Raw genomic sequence first — 27,981 nt, 5'->3', positions numbered from 1 at the left:
ACCCGCACTACTAACTAGACTAGAGCAATCGATGGTGGAGCAGTTGAAAAGCCTCTATCTGGAATGGTTGATTGCAGAGACCGTCTCAAAGGGATCAGAGATGGATGCATTAAGACTGACCCCTAGCTTTGATCTAACCCAGCGGTGTTGACAAGTAGTCACCCACTGAGCTACAGCTGTTCCCCCATCCCCTCCACTGTCTGTCATGTCTGAGCTACCCTGGTCCCTGATCTGATGGTGCTGTATTGCCAACTCCTATGGTCATTGTCAATAACGCACAAACAGTTCTGGGACCAGGTTATGTCAGAGTCACTGTGTTGAACCGGCGACAAGCATCACTGGAGGATGGGGACCATTCAAACGCATGCAGAGAGTGCATAGATAGATAGCTAGACCAGTCTGTGCGTTGACCACTGAAATCAACAATGGAAAGTAGGGATCATGATGTGGTTTAAGTCTGGAGAATGACTTCCCACATTGGGATAAGGTTGTTTGAGATATGATTAAGTCTGATAAAAGACTTGAGAGAATCTGTGTGTGTGGTAAGGATTCGGGCTTCAGAGCCTCTTCCCACATGCAAGACGTCTTTCTCCACAGTTCTCTCCAGCAGATTGGTAATTGTGTAATTCAGGACGTGTCAACTTCAGTCATGTATCCTATGCATATTTGCAAACACTTCTCATACCCAAGCAAATATTTTACCTGGGTTCCACCTATCAGATGTTTACCCAAATAATGTTCAGTGCACTCTTGGAAAGAACCTAGAATGTTTCCCACCCCTTAGGAGAACTCTTTGAATAACCCTTTTTGGTTCCAGGTAAAATCCTTTTGTTTCCAGGTATAACCATTTTGGGTTCCATGAAGAATCCTTTCCACAGAAGGTTCTACATGGAACCCTAAAAGGGTTATACCAGGAACCAAAAAGGTTCTCCTATGGGGACAGCCGAAGAACCATTTTGGAACCCTTTTTTCTAACAGTGTACAATATGTTAGTACAGTAAGTTATTTGGGAGTTGCGTAAGTCAGGAATGATCGTTTTTGTACCCTTGTGACCCTCCGTCCACATGCGTGACCCTAACCAGGTCCCTAAATCTGAGGAGACGAAGCCCCACTCCCAGAGAAGCAAGGTCTGAGAAACAAACACACACACACTCAAGTATCTGTGGACCTCACCACTGGGCATGCTTCTCTGTCGTGGTGCATTGACATCGCCTCTGTGTCCATTCGTTCATTTATTTTTTCATGTATTCCTTTATTAGTATTTCCCATCCCTTCTTTGTTTGATTGTGGTGGTGGTCATCCTCCGTGTTAACCCTGTCAGCCCCTGGAGTAGTTTCACCACTCTCGACCACACTCTCGTAACACTCTCGTAAACTCAACCAGGTCCCCTCAACCAGGTCCTCTCAACCAGGTCCCCTCAACCAGGTCCCCTCAATCAGGTCCCCTTAACCAGGTCCCCTCAACCAGGTCCCCTCAACCAGATCCTCTCAACCAGGTCCCCTCAATCAGGTCCCCTTAACCAGGTCCCCTCAACCAGGTCCCCTCAACCAGGTCCACACAACCGGGTCCCCTCAACCAGGTCCCCTCAACCAGGTCCACACAACCGGGTCCCCTCAACCAGGTCCTCTCAACCAGGTCCCCTCAACCAGGTCCCCTCAACCAGGTCCCCTCAACCAGGTCCCCTCAACCAGGTCCCCTCAACCAGGTCCACACAACCAGGTCCCCTCAACCAGGCTAACTTAAAATAACAAACAGCTGTTCGTAATGAATGCTATTCCCCTCAGTCTCCTGGGACGATATACAGTGTAAAACAAAGTCATGGAGATTGATTGGAAACATCCAAGGATGGACTGGCAATAGTGCAATTCTGTCAAGTACCAGATGGGCTGGTCCATCTTTAGTCCATCTGACATATTTTTTGTTGTTGTGCACAATTATAATACTAATAATAGGTGTCTCAAATATTTTAAAAAATGGGCTGGTGTGGGGAGCCTCAAGAGAAACAAATGGTCCGCTGTGTTAGAAATGTCCGGGCCTATTTCTGGTCCCAGTCCGTCCCTGTGACCATCACATCACAGCATGTTTAGACATCATACACCAGCCACAGTGACGTAATGATGAACCCAGGGGCTCACAGATTCAATCCTGAGACTATCTCGTATCCCTGAGAGTGTCAGAACTCCTCTATCAGTGTCTGCCTGTTTGATGTCTGTGCTGTTTCATTGTGTTGAATAAGTCACCGTATATATGTTCACCCTGTGTTTCTGTGTACAAGCTTTCTATGGTGACTGACTGCCCCAGTTGTAATGTAGTTCAAGGCCTTGTTTGAATATTTTGCAAACACACCCTGCCTTCCTCCCTTTCTTGAAGCAATCACTGATCTTACACAAATTGACAGGTGTAAGCAATGGTTCTGTGCCACATAGCTTTTACCTACCCAGCCTTTTCAGATCAGGGATTTCCTTCAGGAAGTGAGGAAGAAAAGAGGCATTCTCTAAAGTATTTCAACAGGGCTCTAGTTATTCCAGCCTGTAAGGTTAATGATCTGTGTGTGTCTCCCCTCTCTCTGTCTGACAGGATGACTACATCCCATACCCGCGGATAGAGGATGTGAGTCAGCACTCTGATACGATCATATCAGCTGGATCAAAACACTATGCACACACAACCATGAATACCACAAAACCCACGTATGCATACGTACACCCACGCACACACGTACAGTAATGCAAACACTGGTGGTCAATGTAAAACGAGGCTCAAAGGACATTTATAGACACATTTATGAGTGAAATCCCAAGCTCGTATTTGTTTCTATGGCCCTATTCTTGTGGATGGTGTAATTTTGGTACACAAACCCCTTGTCCCTTGTTTCTGTGGCTCAGATTCTGGAGAAGGGTAGCCCATACCCGCAGGTGATCCTGCCCCAGTTTGGGGGTTACTGGATTGAGGATGCCGAGGCGCCTGCGGGCACCCCCACCTCCTCGGAGAGCAGCTTCTGTGAGGAGGATGACGGAGGGGGCATGAGCCCTGGGGTTGGGTTCGGCTTCAGGCTGGAGTGTAACAGCTCGGCCAGGGCCTACCGCAAACACTTCCTGGGCAGGGTGAGTCAAGGCCTTTTTGGCTAGCAGAAGTAATGGGTGTGTGTGAGTGGGGGGTGGGGTGGGGTGTAAGCGCCTGCATGTGTGTGTCTGTGTGTGTTTATGTGTGTGTCTGTGTGTGTTTATGTGTGTGTCTGTGTGTGTTTATGTGTGTGTCTGTGTGTGTTTATGTGTGTGTCTGTGTGTGTTTGTGTGTGTCTGTGTGTGTCTGTGTGTGTTTATGTGTGTGTCTGTGTGTGTGTCTGTGTGTGTTTATGTGTGTGTCTGTGTGTGTGTCTGTGTGTGTCTGTGTGTGTTTATGTGTGTGTCTGTGTGTGTTTGTGTGTGTCTGTGTGTTTATGTGTGTGTCTGTGTGTGTTTATGTGTGTACGTGCGTGTGTGTTTATGTGTGTGTCTGTGTGTGTTTCTGTGTTTCTGTGTGTGTTTATGTGTGTGTCTGTGTGTGTTTATGTGTGTGTCTGTGTGTGTTTATGTGTGTGTCTGTGTGTGTTTATGTGTGTACGTGCGTGTGTGTTTATGTGTGTACGTGCGTGTGTTTATGTGTGTGTCTGTGTGTGTTTATGTGTGTGTGTGTGTTTATGTGTGTACGTGCGTGTGTGTTTATGTGTGTGTCTGTGTGTGTTTATGTGTGTGTCTGTGTGTGTTTATGTGTGTGTCTGTGTGTGTTTATGTGTGTGTCTGTGTGTGTTTATGTGTGTACGTGTGTGTGTTCTCTGTAAGGGTGTTTCCCTCTTTTAGTCCTTCTCCATCCAGTGATTTTTCCTATTTCAGACTTAAGGCTCTGGGGTTATGACTAAGAGTTAGGAATCAGTCATTTGGAAAATGAACGTATAATTGACTCCAATTATACGGAGATCTGTGAAATATTGACTGTAAAACCGTATTAGAAGGTGTTTAACTTCTTTAAACTGTCTCATCATACTATGTAGTGATTCACTGTCTGTCTGACCCTCCCTCCCTTCCTCCATCACTTTCTCCCCTTCTTTCTGTCTCTCTCTCTCCTTCGCTCTTTCTCTTCCTCTCTCTCGTCTTCAGGAGCATATGAACTACTACTGCACAGGCAGCAGTCTGGGGAACCTCATTATGTCACTGAAGCACGAGGAGGCAGAGGGCCAGGAGTTCCTCCGCATCTTGCTCAGGTAACTACACTAGGGCCAGGAGTTCCTCCTTCATTCCCAGGTAACTACAGTCATATAATGACATACAGTCGGGCCAGGAGTTCCTCCTTCATTCTCAGGTAACTACAGTCATATAATGGCATACAGTCTGGCCAGGATTTCCTCCTTCATTCTCAGGTAACTACAGTCATATAATGACATACAGTCGGGCCAGGAGTTCCTCCTTCATTCTCAGGTAACTACAGTCATATAATGACATACAGTCGGGCCAGGAGTTCCAGTATGGATGCAGGATCTGACCTAACTATGATCTGCCCTGGCCTGGACCCATAAATACATCCACAGCAGACAGTGTCTAGTGGGCCTATGTTGGGTGGAGCCATGTTAGGGAGCCATGTTATAGTCACACTACCCCTACCTAGTGAATGTGGATTGACACCCTTTACACACTTATCATGTAACCGGTAGCCAGAACTTTCACTGTAGATATAGGAAGTATGTGTGTGCGATGTGCACACAGCCTACCTTCTTTAAGATGCGGTTATTGACACTTGTTTTCCACAATCATCACCCAGGTCGAGGACAAAGACACACCATGACAGGATCTCTCTGGCAGGCCTCAACCAGCTTCCCAGTGTACCCCAGATAGCCAAGGTAAGGAGGACTGACCTAAGCACCACCAAGTACCACATGTTCACTCAATGCAACATGTGCTCCATGTAAAGTGGCGATCTGGATTTCAAATATCAACAATGCTGACAGGCTGGGGCTGAAGAAATGTAACCACTTTCAAATACATAGACTGACCATGAGATCAAAATTAACCATGTGTTGAAACTATACAGTGTTTGTTAACAATTACATTGTTTACAAACAATGAAGTAAAACAAGCTTTGGGCTTCTGATGCGGTAAGACAGTTGAAATAAGCTCATGATTCATTTATACATATATTATAATTCATTTAACAGTCCAATAAGGGATGTACCAATACCAGATTGCCCCTTTAACCTAAAATGGATTTATTTCCTTCACTGTGGTTTCAAATGGATCCGTATCTGTCTGTCTGCCTGTGGTTTCAGCTCCTCTGTGATGACGTGACTGGCCTGAAGTTCAACCCGGTCCTGTACCCCAGAGTGAGTCTGCTCCACTGTTTCCTTTCAGCCAGGCACTTCCACCTCTACCACAGTAGCCATAGAACCAGGGACATTCATGAGGTCATGCTCTAGAAATATACATCATTTTCTAGCCATTCTATTTCTATGGGGCATGCAGCATTTTCAAACCGCTTTGCAATGGAACCCAAGTGTATCTTATTGGACAAGCCTAGGTAGTCTCTCCCTTTTTCAGTCCCTTTTCTTCCGTTTGCTGCCTAATGAACACGATCCAACTTCCACCTGGTCCACTATACAGCCTGACAACCCTGTTCTCTCTAACTGGTGTAGTGTAGGCAGTGCTAAAGACAGATCTGATCCAGGACCTGTTCGTCACATCAGAGGTCATTTGGATGATGGAGCTGCTTGTTGTGCCTCTACTCCTGGTCCAGTAGAACTCATCTGTTATTAGGACAGTCTGCTCAGACTGCCCATTCCACACTGGTCGCAGCTGACTGCCTTTCAAAATGGCCACAATCAACCCACTGTGGTCCTGGGTCATATTCATTAGGGCATGCGACGGAAAACATTTTGCAGACTTATTGGACAAGTCCAAGTAGTCCATTCCTGTTTTAGTCAGTTTCTTTCTGTTTGGTGCCTATTGAATACAACCCTGACCTCCCCAGACGTGATAGACATATACTACCTGACCAAAAGTATGTGGACATCTGCTCATCGAACATCTCTTTCCACAATCATGGGCATTATAATGGAGTTGGTTCCCCCCTTTGCTGCTTTCACAATGTCCTCTCTTCCGGGAAGGCTTTCCCCTAGATGTTAGAACATTGCTGCAGGGACATGCTTCCATTCAGCCAAAAGAGCATTAATCAGGTCGGGCAATGATGTTGTATGATTAGGCCTGGCTTGCAGTCAGCGTTCCAATTCATCCCAAAGGCATTAGATTAGGTTGAGATCAGAGCTCTGTGCAGGCCAGTCAAGTTCTTCCACACTGCTCTTTATAAACCATTGGACCTCGCTTTGTTCACAGGGGAATTGTCATGCTGAAACAGGAAAGGGCCTTCCCCAAACTGTTGCCACAAAGTTGGAAGCACAGAATCGTTTAGAATGTCATTGTACGCTGTTGCGTTAATATTTCCCTTCATTCGAACTAAGGGGCCTTGCCCAAACCAAGAAAAACATTTTATGTCCTACGTGCTTCAGCACTTGGCGATCCCGTTCTGTGAGCTTGTGTGGCCTACCACTTCATGGCTGAGCCGTTGCTGCTCCTGGACGTTTCTACTTCACAATAACAGCATTTACAGTTGACCGGGGCAGCTTTACCAGGGCAGAAATCTGACAAAATGACTTGTTGAAAAGGTGGCATCGTAAGACGGTGCCACTTTGAAAGTCACTGAGCTCTCCAGTAAGGCCATTCTATTGCCAATGTTTGTCTATGGAGATTGCATGGCTGCGTGCTTGATTTTATAGCCCTGTGAGCAATGGTTGTGGCTGAAATAGCCAAATCCACTCATTTGAATGGGTGTCCACATACTTTTGTATATCTAGTGTAAATGTCTGCCCGAGTTATGGAGGGACTTTATCACATAACTGGATATTATACAGTTGAAGTTGGAACTTTACATCACCTTAGCCAAATACATTTAAACTCCGTTTTTCACAATTCCTGACATTTAATCCTAGTCAAAATACCCTGTCTTAGGATCAGTTAGGATCACCACTTTATTTTAAGAATGTGAGATATAATAGTAGAGATAATGACAATTTCAGCTTTTATTTATTTCATCACATTCCCAGTGGGTCAGAAGTTTACATACACTGAATTAGTATTTGGCAGCATTGCCTTTAAATGTTTAACTTGGGTCAAACGTTTTGGGTAGCCTTCCACAAGCTTCCCACAAAAAGTTGAGTGAATTTTGGCCCATTCCTCCTGACAGAGCTGGTGTAACTGAGTCAGGTTTGTAGGCCTCCTTGCTCACACACCCTTTTTCAGTGCTGCCCACACATTTTCTATAGGATTGAGATCAGGGCTTTGTGATGGCCACTCCAATACCTTGACTTTGCTGTCCTTAAGCCATTTTGCCACAACTTTGGAAGTATGCTTGGGGTTGTTGTCCATTTGGAAGACCATTTGTGACCAAGCCTTAACTTCCTGATTGATGTCTTGAGATGTTGCTTCAATATATCCACATCATTTTTCTTCCTCATGACACCATTTATTTTGTGAAGTGCACCAGTCCCTCCTGCAGCAAAGCACCCCCACAACATGATGCTGCCACCCCCATGCTTCACGGTTGGGATGGGGTTCTTTGGCTTGCAAGCCTCCCCCTTTTTCCTCCAAACATAACAATGGTCATTATGGCCAAACCTTTCTATTTTTGTTTCATCAGACCAGAGGACATTTCTCCAAAAAGTACAATCTTTGTCCCCATGTGCAGTTGCAAACCGTAGTCTGGCTTTTTTTATGGCGGTTTTGGAGCAGTGGCTTCTTCCTTGCTGAGCTGCCTTTCAGGTTATGTCGATATAGGACTCGTTTTACTGTGGATATAGATACTTTTTTACCTGTTTCCTCCAGCATCTTCACATGGTCCTTTGCTGTTGTTCTGGGATTGATTTGCACTTTTCACACCAAAGTACGTTCATCTCTAGGAGACAGAACGCGTCTCCTTCCTGAGCGGTATGATGGCTGTGTGGTCCCATGGTGTTTAAACTTGCATACTATTGTTTGTACAAATGAACGTGGTACCTTCAGGCGTTTGGAAATTGCTCCCAAGGATGAACCAGACTTGTGGAGGTCTACAATTCTTTTCTGAGATCTTGGCTGATTTCTTTAGATTTTCCCATGATGTCAAGCAAAGAGGCACTGAGTTTGAAGGTAGGCCTTGAAATACATCCACAGGTTCACCTCCAATTGACTCAAATGATGTGAATTAGCCTATCAGAAGCTTCTAAAGCCATGACATAATTTTCTGGAATTTTCCAAGCTGTTTAACGGCACAGTCAACTTGGTGTATGTAAACGTCTGACCCACTGGAATTGTGATACAGTGAATTATAAGTGAAATAATCTGTCTGTAAACAATTGATGGAAAAATTACTTGTGTCATGCACAAAGTAGATGTTCTAACTGACTTGCCAAAACTATAGTTTGTTGACAAGAAATTTGTGGAGTGGTTGAAAAACGAGTTTTAATTCATGTAAACTTCCGACTTCAACTGTATGCATATACACATCCTTATAATGTTGTTGTTTCGGTTTCAGGGCTCTCAGTTAATAGTAGGTTATGACGAACATGAAGTGAACAACACCTTTAAGTTTGGTGTCATCTACCAGAAGTTTGGTCAGGTGAGTGTGATATGCAGGTTTTTATAGCCAAATGGGGTCTCAGTTTATTCCTTATCAATCCCATGCTATTTATTTTTGCCCTGTAACCTGCATTAACATCTCTCCCTTTTAATATTCTCCCGTCATCCCTCTCTCCTCTCCTCTCATCACTCCATCCCAGACGTCAGAGGAGGAGTTGTTTGGGAACAACGAGGAGACGCCAGCCTTCCGGGAGTTCCTCAGTGTTCTGGGAGACAACATAGAGCTGAATGACTTTAAGGGGTGAGAGACACTGATACAACTTTACTACGGGAGAGGGAGGGAGGGAGAGACAGAGACAACTCTACTACTGCGAGGGAGGGAGAGACAGACTATGTGCAAAATGAAGTGGAACTGAGCTGCACTTCCTAACCCTCTGCCAAATGTATGACCATTTTAGAGACACATATTTTCCTTAGATTACACAGATCCACAAAGAATTCAAAAACAAACCCAATTTTGATAAACTCCCATATCTTCTGGGTGAAATACCACAGTGTGCCATCACAGCAACAAGATGTGTGACCTGTTGCCGCAAGAAAAGGGCAACTAGAGAAGAACAAAGACCATTGTAAATACTACCCATATTTATGTGAAATTATTTTCCCTTTTGTACTTTAACTATTTGCACATCGTTAACACACTGTATATATACATAATATGACATTTTAAATGTCTTTATTCTTTTGGAACTTTTATGAGTGTAATGGTTACTGTTAATTCTTATTGTTTATTTCACTTTTGTTTATTACCTACTTCACTAGCTTTGGCAATACTAACATATGTTCCCCATGCCAATAAAGCCCTTATATTGAATCGAAATTTAATTGAGAGCGAGATGGGGAGAGCGAAAGCGAGAGAGACAGAGACAACTCTACTACTGCTCTGATACTGAGAAAGAGAGTCAGGCGCAGAGAGCAGAGGGTTCAGTGGTTTGTAGATGTATTTCTCCGGCACAAAACGGTCACGCCAAATACATGGCGCATAAACACTGACCAGCCCAAACACAGGGCAAACGATCTGGAGAACAATGAAAACACATCCACAACCGACAGAGAACACAAATAATCCCGCACAAACCTAAGTGGGCCTAACAGGCTTAAATAGACCAGAAATCAAGAAACAGAAAAGGAACAGGTGCAACTAATAAGACTAAACTAACAGAAAAGGAAAAAGGGATCGGTGGCGGCTAGTAGACCGGCAACGACGACCACTGAGCACCGCCTGAACAGGCAGGGGAGCCACCTTCGGTGGGAGTTGTGACAGAGGATAGAGGGGGGGATAGAGAGAGGGGGGGATAGAGAGAGGGGGGGATAGAGGAATGGAAAGAGAGAATTGCAGGACTTTGACTATATTTCATCATAAGTAGGGCCAGGAGTTTTCCCTGTCACGTGATCAGGAAATGCTCCTTGCCCTACCCAATAATTTAATGTCATGGTAATGTTAATCATATTGTGTTGTCACTGTGCTCCTAGGTTCCGTGGTGGTCTGGACGTATCCCACGGTCAGACAGGCTCTGAGTCCGTCTACACTGTCTTCAGACAGAGAGAGATGATGTTCCACGTCTCCACTAAACTACCCTTCACCGAGGGAGACGTACAACAGGTACTGAACACGCTACACCACACACAGCATAGTAACAGTGGTTACAGTAGGTGTTTTGTGAGTGCGTGCGTGTGTGTTTGTACGTGTGTGTGTGTCACTCATAAACACCCTCTGTTTCCTCATCCCTCACACCATTCCTGTACATTTTGCCTCTAATAATTGTGACTAATTATACTGTAGAACATACAGTCTTAAGGTGTTTACAAAACGCTATGCTCTTGTCCCTCAGCTCCAGAGGAAGAGGCACATAGGAAATGACATCGTGGCGGCGGTCTTCCAGGAAGGTGCCACGCCCTTTGTGCCTGACATGATCGCCTCCAACTTCCTCCATGCGTATGTGCTGGTGCAGGTGGAGAACCCTGGTACTGAACACACAACATACAAGGTCAGTGCTATAGCCTACTATGAACCTAATTTTTGCTAAACCATTTTAAATGTTTTATTACGGAGTGGGCCTTTAAGACATGGATATTATGTAACTGGTGTGAAATGGCTAGCTAGTTAGCGGTGCGCGCTAGTAGCGTTTCAGTCGGTGACGTCACTCACTCAGAGACCTTGAAGTAGTTGTTTGCCTTGCTCTGCAAGGACCGCTGCTTTTGTGTTAACGATGCTTCGTGGTAACGATGTGGTAACGATGCTTCGAGGGTGACTGTTGTCGATGTGTGCAGAGGTTCCCTGGTTCAAGCCCAGATTGGGACAATGAAAGGAACGGAAGCAATACTGTTAGAATGACATAAGCCAGACTCTCCACACAGTAAATGGGTGGCATGAATTGCTTTGTGTCGACAGGTGTCTGTTACAGCGAGGGAGGATGTACCTCCGTTTGGACCACCTCTCCCCAATCCAGCGGTCTTCAAGAAGGTAAGTAAGAGAGAGAGAGAATTTCAGAAAAAGATACAGAAAGAAAGAGATGGAAGGAGAGGGATAAAATACACAGGGAGAGCGAGAGATTGAGGGAGAGTTCAAGTTTCCCACTATTATGTACAGTGAAAGTTTGATAAACTTGCCATTATACAGTTTATTCATAAAGTATTCATACTGCTTTGCTTTACGCCACATGTTGTTGTGTTACAGCCTGAATTTGAAATTGATACAATTATGTTTTTTTTGCACACAATACCCCATGACAAAGTGGAAACATGTTTAAACAAATTTTGGCAAATGTATTGAAAATGAATTACGGAAATATCTTCTTTACATAAGTATTCACACCCCCGAGTCAATACATGTTAGAATCACCTTTGACAGCGATTACAGCTGTGAGTCTTTCTGGACAAGTCTCTAAGGGCTTTGCACACCTGGATTGTACAGTATTTGAAATATTTGCAATTTTCAAGTCATGCCATTAGATTTCCACACCTATTTAAGTCAAAACTGTAACTAGGCCTCTCAGGAACATTCAATGTCGTCTTGGTAAGCAACTCCAGTGTATAATTTGCCTTGTTTTTTAGGTTAGTGTCCTGCTAAAAGGTGAATTTGTTTCCCAGTGTCTGTTGAAAGCAGACTGAACCAGTTTTTCCTCTAGGAATTTGCCTGTGCTTCACTCTATTCCAATGTATTATGATTTTATCCTCCCTAGTCCTTGCTGGTGACAATCATACCCATAACATGATGCAGCCACCACCATGCTTGAAAATATGAAGAGTGTTACTCGATGATTGTGTTGGATTTGCCTCAAACATGACGCTTTGTATGCAGGACAAGAAGTTAATTGCTTTGCCACATTTGTTGTAGTATTACTTTAGTGCCTTATTGCAAACAGGATCAATGTTTTGGAATATTTTTATTCTGTACAGGCTTCCTTCTTTTCACTCTTTCATTTAGGTTAGTATTGTGGAGTAACTACAATGTTTTTGATCCATCCTCAATTTTCTCCTATTACAGCCATTAAACTCTGTAACTCTTTAAAAGTCACCATTGGCCTCGTGGTGAAATCCTTGAGTGGTTTCCATCCTCTCCGGCAACTGAGTTGGGAAGGACACTTGTATCTTTGTAGTGACTGGGTGTATTGATACACCATTCAAAGTGTCATTAATAACTTCACCATCCTCAAAGGGATATTCAATGTCTGCTTTTTTTTACCCATCTACCAATGTACCCATCTTTGCGAGGAATTGATAAACCTCCCTGGTTTTGTGGTTCAATCTGTGTTTAAAATTCACTGCTCGACTGAGGGACCTTACAGATAACTGTATGTGTGGGGTACAGAGATTTGGTAGTCATTCGAAAATCATATTAAACACTATTATTGGTCACAGTGTGAGTCCTTGCAAATTATTATGTGACTTGTAAAAAATGTAAAACGCAAGCATGAAACGCTGAATGCCTTTTCTGCTCGCTTCGAGGCAAGCAACACTGAAGCATGCATATGAGAGCACCAGCTGTTCCGGATGACTGTGTAATCATGCTCTCCGTAGCCGATGTGAGCAAGACCTTTAAACAGGTCAACATTCACAAGGTCGCGGGGCCAGATGGATTACCAGGACGTGTACTCAGAGCATGCGCAGATCTACATGTTTCAAGCAGAACACCATAGTCCTTGTGCCCAAGAAAGCGAAGGTAACCTACCTAAATAACTACCGCCCCATAGCACTCACGTTGGTAGCCATGAAGTGCTTTGAACGGCTGGTCATGGCTCACATCAACACCATCATGCTGGAAACTCTAGACCCACTCCAATTAGCATATCGCCTCAACAGATCCACAGATAACGCAATCTCAATCGCCCTCCACACTGCCCTTTCCCACCTGGTCAAAAGGAACACCTATGTGAGAATGCTGTTCATTGACTACAGCTCAGCATTCAACACCATAGTGCCCACAAAGCTCATCATTAAGCTAAGGACCCTGGGACTAAACACCTCCCTCTGCAACTGGATCCTGGTCTTCCTGACTGGTCGCCCCCAGGTGGTAAGGGTAGGCAACACGTCTGCCACACTGATCGTCAACATGTGGGCCCCACAGGGGTGCATGCTTAGTCCTCTCCTGTACTCCCTGACGACACAACAGTGGTTGGCCTGATCACCGACAACGATGAGACAGCCTAGAGGGAGGAGGTCAGAGACCTGGCTGTGTGGTGCCAGGACAATAACCTCTCCCTCAACGTGAGCAAGAGAAAGGAGCTGATAGAGGACTACAGGAAAAGGAGGGCGGAACACATCCCCATTCACATCAACAGGGCTGTAGTGGAGCGGGTCGAGAGTTTCAAGTTCCTTGGTGTCCACATCACCAACAAGCTATCATGGTTGAAACACACCAAGACAGTCGTGAAGAGGGCATGACAACATCCCCAGATCCTCAAAAAGTTCTACAGCTGCACCATCGAGAGCTGGTTGCATCACTGTCTGGTATGGCAACTGCTCGCCATCCAGACATAAGGTGCTACAGAGGGTAGTGCGAACAGCTCAGTACATCACTGGGGCCAAGCTTCCTGGACCTATATACTAGGCGGTGTCAGAGGAAAGACCAAAAAATTGTCAAAGACTCCTATCACCCACATCATAGACTGTTCTCTCTGCTACCGCAAGGCAAGCGGTACCGGAGCCCCAAGTCTAGGTCCAACAGGCTCCTTAACAGCTTTTACCCTCAAGGCGTTTGACTGCTGAACAAGCCCCCAGGACTATCTACATTGACCCCCCCCCCACTTGTTTTTAAACTGCTGCTACTCACTGTTTATTATCTATGCATAGTCACTTTACCCCTACCTTCATGTACACCTACATGTACAGATGACCTCGACTGACCGGTACCCCCTGTATATAGCCTCATTATTTTTATTTTATTGTGTTACTTTTTATTAAATGTTTTACTTTAGTTTATTTAGTAAATATTTTCTTAACTCTATTTCTTGAATTGCATTATTGGTTAAGGGCTTGTAAGTAAGCATTTCATGGTACACCTGTTGTATTCGGTGCATGTGACAAATAACATTTGATTAGATTTTTTTAAGCACATTTTTACTCCTGAACTTATTTAGGCTTTCCATAACAGATTGAATACTTATTAACTCAAGACATTTCAGCTTTTCATTTTGAAATTAAATATAAAAACATCATTTCACTATCGGGGATTTTGTGTGTAGGCCAGTGACACAAAATCTAAACTGAATCCATTTTAAATTCAGGCTGTAACACAACAAAATGTGGAAAAAGGAAAGGGGTGTGAACACTTTCTGAGGGGACTGTATCAGTCCTTTCCGTCCCATCGACTCCAGACGACCAGATGATGATGAGTATGGTGCTGATGAAAGTCACCTCTCCCCTCCCGCTCTCGTCTCTCCCCAGGGTCCTGAGTTCCGCGACTTCCTCCTGACAAAGCTGATCAATGCAGAGAACGCCTGCTACAAGTCTGACAAGTTTGCCAAGCTAGAGGTGAGAGGTGCAGTTGACTCGACACCCTTGATGTGCTGTTCAATCTCTTTCATCTATCGCAATCCCCTCTACTACTGCTTCTTAAATGATACATTGTGGTGTTGTTTTTTTTGCATGTGTGTGTGTGTGTTTGCTTCTGTGCATCTGTATACATATGTGTGTGTCTCTATGGATCTGTGTGTGCATGTGTCTGTGTGTGCATGTGTCTGTGCGTGCATGTGTCTGTGCGTGCGTGTGTTGTAGGGGCGGACACGAGCTGCACTGCTGGATAACCTTCACGATGAGCTCCACAGACAGACCCAAGTTACTCTGGGACAAGGCCAGGCTGGGGAGGAGGACAAGCTGGAGAATGGGGGCCATGGGGGACTGCTGGAGTCCTTCAAGGTGACTCTTTTACACCATTATTTTTACCTCATCATCCGTCGCCATGTCTGAACCTCTCTCTTTCTCTTTCTCTTTCTCTCTCTCGCTCTCTCCTTCTCTCTCTTCTCTCTCTACCTCCTCTCTCTCTCTCTCGCTCTCTCTCTCCCTCTCTATCTCTCTTTCGCCCCCTCTCTCTTTCTCTCTCTCTCGCTCTCTCCTTCTCTTTTCTATCTCTCTACCTCCTATTGCTCTCTCTCTCCCTTTCTCTCTCTCTGTCTGGCTGTTTGTTCTCTTTCTCTCTCTTGCTCTCTCTGCTTTACTCTCTCTCTACTCCATCTTTCCCTCCCTCCAACAATGCTGCTGTTGATTGAGATGAAGGGGTATTAATCATCGTACCCCCTTACCCGTCTCTCCATCTCTCTCTCCCTCCCCTACCCTCCCTCTCTGACCATATGGTGTCTCACTGTCTGTTCACAGGCAGTGTGGAGGTGTGTGTTGCATGCCACTCATTCAACCACTGGGGGTGCTGTGCTCATCACTACAACAGCAGTCACTGTTTATTACCTGTCATCGCAGATACTGTGTTATACTAATTGAGATTCAGAACAAAGCATATCCCATGTTGAAAGCTTCTCCAAACATTGAAACACTCAATAAACACTGTTCAGGTGGTTTTGTTTGTTGTGTTTTATGCCATTCTAGACTAACGTTGAAACACACCGTCCCTGTCTCCCTTAGTCTGACCTACTGGTGATGACACGTTATCATAATGCAGGCAAAGGGGCAGGCAAAAGGCAGGTCAAGGGCAGGCAGAGGTCAGTAATCCAGATAGGTGGGGCAAAGGTACAGGACGGCAGGCAGGCTCAGGGTCAGGGCAGGCAGAAAGGTCAAAGCTGGGATAAACTAGAAAACAGGAAGTTAGGCAAGACAGGAGCAAGGGGAAAACCGCTGGTGGGTTCAACGAGCAAAACGAACTGGCAACAGACAAACAGAGAACACAAGTATAAATACACAGGGGATGATGGGGAAGATGGGGGACATCTGGAGCGGGGTGGAGACGAGCACAAAGACAGGTGAAACAGATCAGGCCGTGACATGTAGTTACACGAGTAAAACACTACTGAAAACACTACCTAGATCAGAACTTAGTTCAACTACCACCAAGCTACTGCAAAATGTAGTTAAACTACTAGTTGAACTACATATACTGTAGTTCATTACTCCCCAACACTGATAATACTACAGTCATATCTCTCACTATCCATGCACTGCACTCCTTATTCCTCTGTGTAGGAGAAGTGCACTCTGGGAAAAAATTGGGGTGAACTGATCTGGCAACTGGAGGGCTGCTGGGTTCACATCCTAAAGACGTTCCCTCTATTGTTGGGCCCTTAAGCAAGGCACCTTTACCACACAACATGCTCTGCATCCAGGGGCCCTGTGCTTGTCTCAGCTGTACAACTGTACTCATTTCCCTTCTCTTCCTCTGTCCTCTTTTCTCTCTCACTCCGTCACCGCTCCCTTCTAACCCACTCCCTCCTCTGTCCCCTCCTCTGTCCCCGTCTCTGTCCCCGTCCCCTAGCGTGCCATGCGCGTCCGGAGTCACTCCATGGAGACCATGGTGGGGTCCCACCGTCACCGGAGTCCAGGGGTGGGAGGGGGGGTCCCGGCCAGCTTGAGTGGAGGGGGGCTGCCACAGAGCACCGAGTGCACAAAGAGTACCTTCACGGTGAGCAGGGGGGGAGAGGGTAGAGGGGGAGGAGCGGTAGAGGTTATAAAGTCATATTTACACACAAATGAAACTGGACATGCACATACTCTTAGTAAATTGAGTCATGATATCAACATGTACTTTTGCAAACAGTCACATCCATGTAATAACTCCATATTATCAGTGTGCCGATGTAATTTCAACTGTTTTATATGTGAAGGGTATTGGTCGATCACAATGTAGCCTAAATCTGCCTTAATGACGCTCTATCAGCCTCCTAATGCTGTATATTGCCTGCTTGTTAATGCTATTGACTGGGTGTCTCTCTCCAGCCACCAGTGCTGTCAGCCAAGTCTCCCCTGAAGAGTCCAGTGAAGCGTCGTTCAGGCCTCTTCCCCCGCCTCCACTCAAGCACAGAGAGCCCCTTGGACAGACACACGCGCAGGTCAGTAGGCTTTCCTTAGCCTGGTCCCAGGTCTGTTTGTGCTGTTTTGTTAATGTCCACAGGAGTTGGCAAAACATCACAAACAGATCTGGGACCAGGCTGTGCATTCAGGTCATAATACTGAAGCTTTAGTTTTGTCAATGTCTATTTGTTCTATCTGCTAACTTGGTCCGTATGTTGTTGCAGTGACCAAAAGACCCCAGACATCTGCCCGCTCGGACAGGAAGGGAGGTCAGAGACGTGGTCCAACCCCAGCTCGCCAGAGATCTGCCCCAACAAGGAGAGGTGAGATGAACCACAAACAAAACACTGAACATGAACACACAAGGTGTGCATGACGTGTGCATGTGCTCTGTAAACCTCTCCTCTCCTCCTGTCCCCTCTCCTCTCCTTCCCTCTCGTCTCGTCTCCTCCCGTCCTCTCTCCTCTCCTCCCGTCCTCTCTCCTCTCCTCCTGTCCTCTCTCCTCTCCTCCTGTCCCCTCTCCTCTCCTCCCGTCCCCTCTCCTCTCCTCTCCTCCCGTCCCCTCTCCTCTCCTCCCGTCCTCTCTCCTCTCCTCCCGTCCTCTCTCCTCTCCTCCCGTCCTCTCTCCTCTCCTCCCGTCCTCTCTCCTCTCCTCCCGTCCTCTCTCCTCTCCTCCCGTCCTCTCTCCTCTCCTCCCGTCCTCTCTCCTCTCCTCCCGTCCTCTCTCCTCTCCTCCTGTCCTCTCTCCTCTCCTCCCGTCCCCTCTCCTCTCCTCTCCTCCCGTCCTCTCTCCTCTCTCCCCGTCCTCTCTCCTCCCGTCCCCTCTCCTCTCCTCCTGTCCTCTCTCCTCTCCTCCCGTCCCCTCTCCTCTCCCCCCGTCCTCTCTCCTCTCCCCCCGTCCTCTCTCCTCTCCTGCCGTCCTCTCTCCTCTCCTCCCGTCCCCTCTCCTGGTCCTCCCCTCTCCTCTCTTCTCCTCTCCTCTAATGCTGTTCCTCTACCTCCTGTCACCAGGCCGTTCCTCAAGCTGAAAGACTGCAGCAGCAGCAGACCCAACATCTCCCGCTCCTCCTCCAGCACCAGCAGCTTCAGCAGCACCACCGGGGAGGGAGAGGCCCTGGAGGAGCTTGACACTGTGAGGGCCTGCAGCCATTGGGGAGACAAGGGGGCTGGGGAGGCCCTGGAGCCATTATGCTGGTGGCGTATGTAGGATGGACAGAGGGTTAGGGAGTAGGGAGGCAGGGGGAATAATGAGGCAGTGGGCTGGGAGACAGGGGGGCAGGGTGGGCTTGGGTGGGCCATAGCATTTGGATCAGGACTGGCAGGGTGCTTCTGGAACATAATTGGGCAGATCACAGGCCTGTGGTGCTCAGTAGTTGTGGGACACAAAATGATGAATTGTATAAGGACCATGTTTGTTTCATCGTTAACTGCATGGAGGCATCCTCAAATGACACTGTTGGAATGATTTGAGATAATTTGGCACTACTGAGAGAATAAATTGAGATGATGCAATGACAGCTGGTGATTAAGTCAGTTATGGTTTCTGTCACTGTCTTTGGATCGTATTGCGTTGGATGTCAATCATGAACACTTGGCGAAGGATGAGAATGATTGTATCATACACACATTAACACACACAGATCAGTGTTTACACACAAAGAAAACTGTTGTTCAACAGTTAACAGCTCAGTTTACAGTTTTGCTGTTGAACAGAACTCAGTTAACCGAAGGCTGGAATTTGTGTGCCCCTCTGGAGCAGTTTGGGGGTTCAGTTCCTTGCTCAAGAGCACAACGGCAGCACAGTGCTGAAAACCAACCATTTGTAGTAATTTCAGTTGATGCCTATTGGCCTTGAGTTAGTAGCCCTAGTATGTAGTGTGTAGTCTGTAGTCTGTAGTGTGTGGTGACAGTAGAATGATACAGACGGATGACTACCCTCGCCCTGACAGCTCTTCCTAAACTTCCTCCTCCTCTTCTCCCTCTTCATCCTTCCCTCTTCCTCTTCTCCCTCCTCATCTTCCTCTCCCAGGGAATCCACCCGTCCATAGCCTCCTCGTCTGTGTTCAGCCCCTACCCTTCCCTCAGCGTGGAGAGCCAAGGCTCTGCCACCCCCCTCATCATGTGTCGCAGTCCCACAGGTAAACACCCAACACTGATACACTACACAACACCTAGGTGTGACCGACTGGGATCCAAACCCGGGTCTGCCGCACACCACAAGACCATGTTAGCCCTTTGGGCTGAAGTCTAGGAATTCTGCAAGTCATCAGGGTTACTCAACACTCGAGCATCTCTGTTATATAGGTCTCTGTGCCCTCTGTATGCATCTCTTACACTGTAGATTCCAATGGTGGGTTTGTTGAAGTTCTATACTTGAACTAATCAGGAAGCACACGTGTTACTTACTTTATTGTCCGCGAGTATGTTTTCTCGTCCTCAATGTGTGATTGACACTCAGTCATAGAGTGTGTACTCCTCTGTTAACGGAGGCTTCATCTTATTCTCCCTCCAGATGTGAAGAGTAAGATGTCTCCCAGGTCAAACTTGAAGTTCCGCTTTGACAAGATGAGTCACACCACAACTGTAAGTGATGTCTCACTGTGCTGTACCGTACTATACTGTACTATACTGAACTGTACTATACTGCACTGTACTGTACTGTACAGTCGTGGCCAAAAGTTTTGAGAATGACACATTCATTTCCACAAAGTTTGCTGCTTCAGTGTCTTTGGATATTTTTGTCAGATGTTACTATGGAATACTGAAGTATAATTACAAGCATTTCATAAGGCATGCTGTCAATTAACTTCTGGGCCACATCCTGACTGATGGCAGCCCATTCTTGCATAATCAATGCTTGGAGTTTGTCAGAATTTGTGGGTTTTTGTTTGTCCATCCACCTCTTGAGGATTGACCACAAGTTCTCAATGGGATTTTCCGATGTTTTGTTCCCCGAGCCACTTAGCCACTTAGTTATCACTTTTGCCTTGTGGCAAGGTGCTCCATCAAGATGGAAAAGGCATTGTTCATCACCAAACTGTTCCTGGATGGTTGGGAGAAGTTGCTCTCGGAGGATATGTTGGTACCATTCTTTATTCATGGCTGTGTTCTTAGGCAAAATTGTGAGTGAGCCCACTCCCTTGGCTGAGAAGCAACCCCACATATTAATGGTCTCAGGATGCTTTACTGTTGGCATGACACAGGACCGAAGCTTTCGGAAAGGGGATTCATCAAACAATCGGAAAGGGGATTCATCAGAGAAAATGACTTTACTCCAGTCCTCAGCAGTCCAATCCCTGTACCTTTTGTAGAATATCAGTCTGTCCCTGATGTTTTTCCTGGAGAGAAGTGGCTTCTTTTCTGCCCTTCTTGACACCAGGCCATCCTCCAAAGGTCTTTGACTCACTGTGCGTGCAGATGCACTCACACCTGCCTGCTGCCATTCCTGAGCAACCTCTGTACTGGTGGTGCCCCAATCCCGCAGCTGAATCAACTTTAGGAGACGGTCCTGGCGCTTGCTAGACTTTCTTTGGTGCCCTGAAGCCTACTCTATTCTACCCTAGTCTACTGTGCTGCATGTGTGATAAACACACTGCTCAGTGAATGCAGTCTTGAAGTGACCCACTGCTCTCCTCCAGACATTGGGATATGATAGGTGTATATAGCATCAGGGACAGTAGCTTGGTCCTGTATCACAGTCCCTTCACTGCTGGGTCTGCTCTGAGCTGGGGCCTGAATCACAGTCCCTTCACTGCTGAGTCCCCTCTGTATCACAGTCCCTTCACTGCTGGGTCTGCTCTGAGCTGGGTCCTGTATCACAGTCCCTTCACTGCTGGGTCTGCTCTGAGCTGGGTCCTGTATCACAGTCCCTTCGCTGCTGGGTCTGCTCTGCATCCCTCATCTCTTGTCTGTAGTACACTATCTAGCTAGAGATCCTGCTTTAACCTATCAGCTTGATCCCTCATTAGAATAGAGATGATGATGCTGATGATGATGATGTTGTTGTTGTTGTAATGGGACATTTATGTTATTTTCTATTGCAGTCCGAATAGAAATCTGGATTTTCCAAAAAAGGGACAACACTGTTGGAGCAAAGAACATCCCCAACATCACCAACGCATCACAATGGAATCACAAAATGTACTGAACTTCATGACTAAAGGGAATTAAGTGGATTAGCTAGTGCATAAGAGCACACACGCAGACAGATACTGAGCTGGAAAGGAGGGAGAATCCTGTGAGTCCTCTCAGTATCTCTCTCTCTCTCTCTCTCTCTCTCTCTCTCGATGTGTCTGGTACAGAAATAGCTCACAGTGAGAGGCTAGGCGCCATGTGTTGCTGAAATTCTCATCTGTAACATTAACCTCATACAACAACTAGACAAGGCAAGGTTTAAAGGTCCAATGCAGGCATTTAATCTCAATATAATATCATTTCTGGGTAACAATAAAGTACCTTACTGAGATTGTTTTCAAATGGTCAAAAAGAAACAGAAATAGCTCCTTAGCAAAGGATCATTTCTCAAGCAAGAATTTTGCTAGGACTATCTGGGAGTGGGGAGGGGAAAACTGAAAATGAGCTGTTATTGGCATAGAGGTTGGGAACTCTCTTTCTTATTGGTCTATTAACCAATGTACTGCGTGGTGATGTCACCAATGGAAGGCCAAAACTCCATCCCACCAGAACAGGCAGATATTTCAGGGTTTTTCAAACAGCTCTTACACTAAAATGGCATTATCACCATTTTCACAATTTCACAGTATTATTCCAACCTCATAGTGTGGAAATATATATAGAACACAGGAAAAGCTAGTGTTTGATTGCACTGGGCCTTTAACCTCACAACATTCATCGTCATTGATTTACGAAACTGTGGTTATAGGTCACTTTTTCGCTGCACTCATCTCTCAGATTACAGCGATTGTTCATTGTGGTCCTCTTCTGCTACGATCTCCATATATGGGTCCAGGAGGGTGTAAGTTGTGGTACTGGCCTTCAGAAATGGATGTTGTTTCACCATGGGAAATGTCTCTCTTGTCTTTGCCCCAGTTTGTCTGTCTGTGGACAGTTAGTCTATTGCCTTACAAGGAGTTCTTCCGGCAGTAGTTTCGCTTCTTTTTGAGTCACTTGTTGTAATGCTGGTCGTCTTCCCCTCTGGCCTCACACACAGTACAGTCAATGCAGGTCAATAGAATGGATCAATCCACAATAGAGAAAGATACAGTATTTAGATACTGCATAGATTCTAGGGTTGGGGTCAGTTCCATTTCAATTAAACTACTTATTTTTTTAATCTTATAGGAATTACATTGAGGACAATAAGGAATTGGAATTTTTGCTTACTTCCTGTTTCCAACATGGAATTGATAGATACGGCATTTATCTATATGGCTCAATCCTCATCAAACAGTATTGAAGTGATCGGGTTTGTCTTAAGCTGCCGAAGGAAGGGACTTGACCCTCATAAATCAAGTGCTCCATTTGTGGAGATTTGCTCACACGAAAAGAAAAATGCCATTGCGCTCTGTCACAAGCTTAATTTAGCCAAAGTCGCGCCTTACAATCTATCTGAAACCCTTTCACTTTCCATGTGCTTCTCACTGTGTGAGAGGTTGAGCAGAGAGTTTGGATAAGGTTTATTTTGGTTTACGTTTAGCTGTGGGTGTCTGATGAATCCAGACCTGGGTTCAAATACTATTCGAAATCTTTCAAATAATTTGAGTGTGTGCTCTAGCCTGCCTGGTTTGCCGTTTTGGGACTATTGTATGTGTCCATTAAGCCAGGCAGGTTTAATCAAGCACAAAGGACGTATTTGAAAAGGTTTAATGTAGCATTTGAACCTTAGGTCTGCTTCTCACATGTCCTTATATAAACAGCCAGTTGTATTTCACCCAATGAATCAATGTTAATTGAAAACATGTCTGCTTCTAAAAGGGTGCATGTCTGAGAAACTCACAGACTGCTCCATGGAAATCATTTTCAGTAGTTAAAGTCATTTCACAATGCTTTTTTTCTCTCACTAACATTTCTCCAAAAAGAAATAATTGTCAATATAATATTTTAAAGGGATCTTGCATATTTTGGAACTGTGATTGAATGCCTTGTGATTTTGATGGTTCATTTTTCAGTCTTAAGTAGAAGCAAACAGCAAAAAAACGTTTGATCTTACAAACCCCAAAACAATGTTAGTGCATTGTAGTTCCAAAATATATGATGGCTTTACCTTGTTGCAAGCTACATGATTACAAACAAATCATGTGTGAATGTCTTCACCCAGGAACACATCGAAATTTGCATGGTCTCCATTGATGTGACCAAATCAGTCAGCTACAGTGCCTTGCGAAAGTATTCGGCCCCCTTGAACTTTGCGACCTTTTGCCACATTTCAGGCTTCAAACATAAAGATATAAAACTGTATTTTTTTGTTTTGCACATCGAGAGACTGACATTTTTTCCCATTCCTCCTTGCAAAACAGCTCGAGCTCAGTGAGGTTGAATGGAGAGCATTTGTGAACAGCAGTTTTCAGTTCTTTCCACAGATTCTCGATTGGATTCAGGTCTGGACTTTGACTTGGCCATTCTAACACCTGGATATGTTTATTTTTGAACCATTCCATTGTAGATTTTGCTTTATGTTTTGGATCATTGTCTTGTTGGAAGACAAATCTCTGTCCCAGTCTCAGGTCTTTTGCAGACTCCATCAGGTTTTCTTCCAGAATGGTCCTGTATTTGTCTCCATCCATCTTCCCATCAATTTTAACCATCTTCCCTGTCCCTGCTGAAGAAAAGCAGGCCCAAACCATGATTCTGCCACCACCATGTTTGACAGTGGGGATGGTGTGTTCAGGGTGATCTTTTTGTATCCAAATCCGGCTTTAAACTTCTTCACAACAGTATCTCGGACCTGCCTGGTGTGTTCCTTGTTCTTCATGATGCTCTCTGCGCTTTTAATGGACCTCTGAGACTATCACAGTGCAGGTGCATTTATACGGAGACTTGATTACACACAGGTGGATTGTATTTATGATCATTAGTCATTTAGGTCAACATTGGATCATTCAGAGATCCTCACTGAACTTCTGGAGAGAGTTTGCTGCACTGAAAGTAAAGGGGCTGAATAATTTTGCACGCCCAATTTTTCAGTTTTTGATTTGTTAAAAAAGTTTGAAATATCCAATAAATGTCGTTCCACTTCATGATTGTGTCCCACTTGTTGTTGATTCTTCACAAAAAAATACAGTTTTATATCTTTACGTTTGAAGCCTGAAATGTGGCACAAGGTCGCAAAGTTCAAGGGGGCCGAATACTTTCGCAAGGCACTGTATATTTGAGTTTGGGAGAATATCCATGCACTATAGCTGTATAGAGGTTCATTCTTATCGCTGGAGTATTTGTGACTGGAGTTCTGTTATGTGGTACACAAAAACTCAGAAAGTTGAGCAGGCCAGAAAGTTATATAGGAACTAGTCTTTTAGTTTGTAGAGGGCATCCACAAGTGCCCCTCAGCCTACTCTTTGTTAATAAGGCCATAATTTATTGATTTTATCTTTTGCTATTGATGTTATGTAAAAATGTAATTGCAGATTAAATGAATGAAAGAGGTCAAATGAAAGGAAATGTTAATTTAAAAAGCCTAAACATGAATATGTATATTTCGTTATGTAATGTGCCATTAAGAATTTATTGTAAAATAAAATGTGGTATTTTGTGTCAATTTGTGTTGTGTTGCTTAATTCAGTGACCTCACAGGAAGGAACAGAGGCATATCTGATTGTTTTTGTCTGTTTATTATAAAAGGGAGAGAGCACGCTTTAGACATGGGTTCAAATACTATTTGAAATCCTCTTAAATAATGTATATGTGCTTGATTGAGCTTGCCTGGCATAATGGACCAATAGAATAGTCCAAAAATGGCAAAATTCGCCCCTCAGGCAGACTAGAGCAAACACTCAAAGTATTTGAAATATTTCAAATAGTGTCTGAACCCAGGTCTGCTTTACATGGAACATTGTTTTGAGGGGGCTACTTTTAATAGAATTTGCTCAACCTTTCTTAGCAGTGGCAATATTTTGGTATGGAACATCAGTTCTAGTCTGTTGATTCAAAACACACGGCAGAGAAAGTAATTCCCACATATAATAATGACAGTGTTAACAAATAAAAGACAGTTGCATAAAACACAATTTAGAACACTGAACACAGATTATATTTACAGACGATTTTCACATGGCACCGCGATCTAGCTGAGCGCGAGGATGGAAGTTACTGCATGACACACACAAAAGCAGAAAGCATCTGAAGTCATTCATTCCAGATCTCTGAAATGTGACCACTCGATCAACACAAGTCTGTTACATGCGGAGGTGAATATTGATGTGAATTCAGGGGATAGCCTCGGCCAGAACTCGAACCTCGGTCCAGCGACTATCAACTCAACGCATTAGCCTTTACGACAAGAGATCCGAACCATTTGACAAGGTCACTGCCTACTGGGCACAGATGTCAATGCAACGTTTATTCCACGTTGGTTCAATGTACTTTCGTGGAGACAAAGTTGATTCAACTAGTGTGTGCCCAGTGGGTAGGAGTTGAGTTGAGGTCTCTACAATATAAAAGTCTGACTGGACATACATTGTCCATCCCACACTATACAGTGAGTCAGGAGAAGCGGAGAGAGGAGTAGACTGTGAGCTGTGCGGCTTTTCGTTGAGGATTAGGATTCTGCTGTTCAAGGCAGTCATTTGAAAGAGCTGCATAGACCAACTGCAAGAAAACAGACACTCAGGTTAGCCCGAGAAAGCATTCTAGAAAAAGGTTAAGGAAAAGGGCATTCAGAAACAATTATTCAAATAATACTCACCTCTATCTTTGGTTTAGGCTTGGGTGTGGCTGCAAAGAAAATATCAGGGTCAGAATTAGATTTAATACATTCCTAATTTGGGCACTTCACAAATTAGCATTAGACTGGCCTTTAAATAAGCTGTAGACACGATCAACTGTACAAATTGATCGCATGTTCATGTACAATGCTGTAGTAGAAATGTGCATGTCAACACACTGCGGCAAGATGTTATGAAATTGTATCGATAAAGAAAGAGAAGTCTTACGGGGCTTGTCCTTGCGTGCACTTTGGGAGCGTGGTGGGGGCTTGGGCGGTGGTATTGGTGGGGGCTGAGATGGGACCTTTGACCTTATATGGTAAGCCAGACCCAAAACCAGGGTGATTACCAAACAGGTACTTACATACACCGCCACCCTGGAATAGACCTTCCTCACGGATGTGGGTGGTATGGCTGCAGAGAAAAGGTACAGCACATCAATGAAGTCAGATCACATGCATACCAGTCTACCTGTCATCTGGGAATGTCGAGTGGTCATTTTCTGTGATTGATTCTCATTTTTGGGGAAAATCTTACAGAGCAATACATACTGTATATTCATTGTATGAAACATTAACAAATAGTTAATGTAGACCATATGTACCTGCAGTGATGTTCACATATGTCATATGTCCAACACTGGTGGATCCCTTAACCCAGGTGATCTGGCATTGGTACATTCCATGATCTGATTGGTTGACGTTGAGGATGTCCATGATCAGACGGGTACTATTGGTTGTCAATGTGACTTTGGAGAGATGATGCCTTGGAGTGAGACTAAAGAGAAGGAACTGTCCCTCTGTTGACAGCCCCCATCCCCCTGTCCAGCCATCATCTCCACAATGCTGAACAACACAGGATAGGGAAAGAGTGCCCCCCTTTGGTACGTCAACAGAACCTCTCTTTGCCAAGACAGAAGTCACACATTCCTCTGAATCATAACCTGATGGACCAAAAGGTGAGAAAAGTGAACACATAAATATAATACAAACATAATATAAAACATTCACGAGACAACAGAGGAGCAGCATCTACATCCATTCATATCCCAATGGCAATCTACATGTATAGTACGTGTATAGCAATGTATAGTAAAGAGTTCACTGAGAGAAGATATCTCTCATGATACCTCTTTTGTAGGGAAGCAGATGACACATACATTTAGATAAGATTGTTTGATTACTTGTCCTTCCTTTTCTGATCTCGAGTGACATCCTAGATAGCTCTTTCAGTCATTTGTTGGTCATCCTACATATATGGTTATAAAACCAAGGTCTGACCACAACTGTCAGGAATCCTAAACAAGAGTAGTTGGACTTACCCGGGAGAAAACATAGACAGGTCCATGAGAGAAACAGACAGTTGTACATTTCTTTCTTCCCCATAGAATAGTAGGACGGGTTTCATAGAGCAGCCCCAACACAATGTCCTGGTGCCTCAGGAAGCTGGACCCAACATTATTAGCGCAAAAACTACTGTGTTTTTACTAGGCGTATACAAATGGTTCTTCTTAGTTTCTCAATTGTTCTCTCACTTTCTCATGACATTTTTCTCCCCTCAATGGGAGTGTACTCTCCACAATTGCGAAATGGTTTCCAGTAGCTGCCTCAGTCGAGTTGGAAATAAGGAAGGAAGTACACAAGTGCACGCACACACACACACACACACACACACACACACACACACACACACACTCTCTCTCTCTCTCTCTCTCTCTCTCTCTCTCTAACTCCAACTCCAACTCCAACTCCAACTCCAACTCCAACTCCAACTCCAACTCCAACTCCAACTCCAACTCCAACTCCAACTCCAACTCCAAAAGAAAAATCACATCCTTCCCCGAATTCTGTGGCTGGGCACAATCATTAACTCCTTAGATAGAATATAATAGTTAACATTTAGCAATACATTTACTAAAGAATACATTTCCATGAAAACCAAGAAAAAAGTGTGT

At 44.8% G+C, this 27,981-nt stretch overlaps 2 protein-coding genes across 9 annotated transcripts in view; one reads left to right on the top strand and one right to left on the bottom strand.

Moving 5' to 3' along the window:
• LOC109908962 (rap1 GTPase-activating protein 2-like) overlaps positions 1-24,862 on the top strand; it is a 103,812-nt gene extending 78,950 nt beyond the window's left edge. For 4 of the 8 annotated variants that reach the window (XM_031795999.1, XM_031795998.1, XM_031795996.1 and 1 more), the window contains 20 exons: positions 1,083-1,127; positions 2,578-2,610; positions 2,886-3,104; positions 4,137-4,240; positions 4,795-4,873; positions 5,300-5,353; positions 8,590-8,673; positions 8,834-8,934; positions 10,167-10,296; positions 10,526-10,681; positions 11,086-11,157; positions 14,580-14,666; positions 14,910-15,050; positions 16,612-16,758; positions 17,073-17,185; positions 17,372-17,470; positions 18,160-18,280; positions 19,178-19,286; positions 19,661-19,731; positions 21,192-24,862. In XM_031795999.1, the coding sequence (XP_031651859.1) occupies positions 1,083-1,127; positions 2,578-2,610; positions 2,886-3,104; positions 4,137-4,240; positions 4,795-4,873; positions 5,300-5,353; positions 8,590-8,673; positions 8,834-8,934; positions 10,167-10,296; positions 10,526-10,681; positions 11,086-11,157; positions 14,580-14,666; positions 14,910-15,050; positions 16,612-16,758; positions 17,073-17,185; positions 17,372-17,470; positions 18,160-18,280; positions 19,178-19,286; positions 19,661-19,731; positions 21,192-21,200 (1,974 nt within the window). In that variant the 3' untranslated portion in view covers positions 21,201-24,862. Of the gene's footprint in view, positions 1-1,082; positions 1,128-2,577; positions 2,611-2,885; positions 3,105-4,136; positions 4,241-4,794; positions 4,874-5,299; positions 5,354-8,589; positions 8,674-8,833; positions 8,935-10,166; positions 10,297-10,525; positions 10,682-11,085; positions 11,158-14,579; positions 14,667-14,909; positions 15,051-15,506; positions 15,701-16,611; positions 16,759-17,072; positions 17,186-17,371; positions 17,471-18,159; positions 18,281-19,177; positions 19,287-19,660; positions 19,732-21,191 lie in introns of those variants that run through there. The other 4 variants (XM_020507780.2, XM_031795997.1, XM_020507782.2 and 1 more) reach the window with 2 other exon arrangements.
• A 52-nt stretch (positions 24,863-24,914) lies between these two features.
• Positions 24,915-27,627, bottom strand: LOC109908963 (uncharacterized). The gene is made up of 5 exons (XM_020507784.2): positions 27,349-27,627; positions 26,632-26,970; positions 26,256-26,441; positions 26,009-26,037; positions 24,915-25,911 (listed from the first exon to the last, which is right to left on the bottom strand). Exons 1-5 carry the CDS (start codon positions 27,410-27,412, stop codon positions 25,807-25,809), a joined length of 723 nt encoding a protein of 240 aa, XP_020363373.1. The 5' UTR covers positions 27,413-27,627; the 3' UTR covers positions 24,915-25,806.
• Positions 27,628-27,981: the final 354 nt, after the last annotated feature.

Source organism: Oncorhynchus kisutch, linkage group LG18, assembly GCF_002021735.2.
Source record: "Oncorhynchus kisutch isolate 150728-3 linkage group LG18, Okis_V2, whole genome shotgun sequence".
NCBI lineage: Eukaryota > Metazoa > Chordata > Actinopteri > Salmoniformes > Salmonidae > Oncorhynchus > Oncorhynchus kisutch.
Note: the sequence above shows the minus strand (reverse complement) of the source record. Positions and strands in the feature narration are given on the sequence as shown.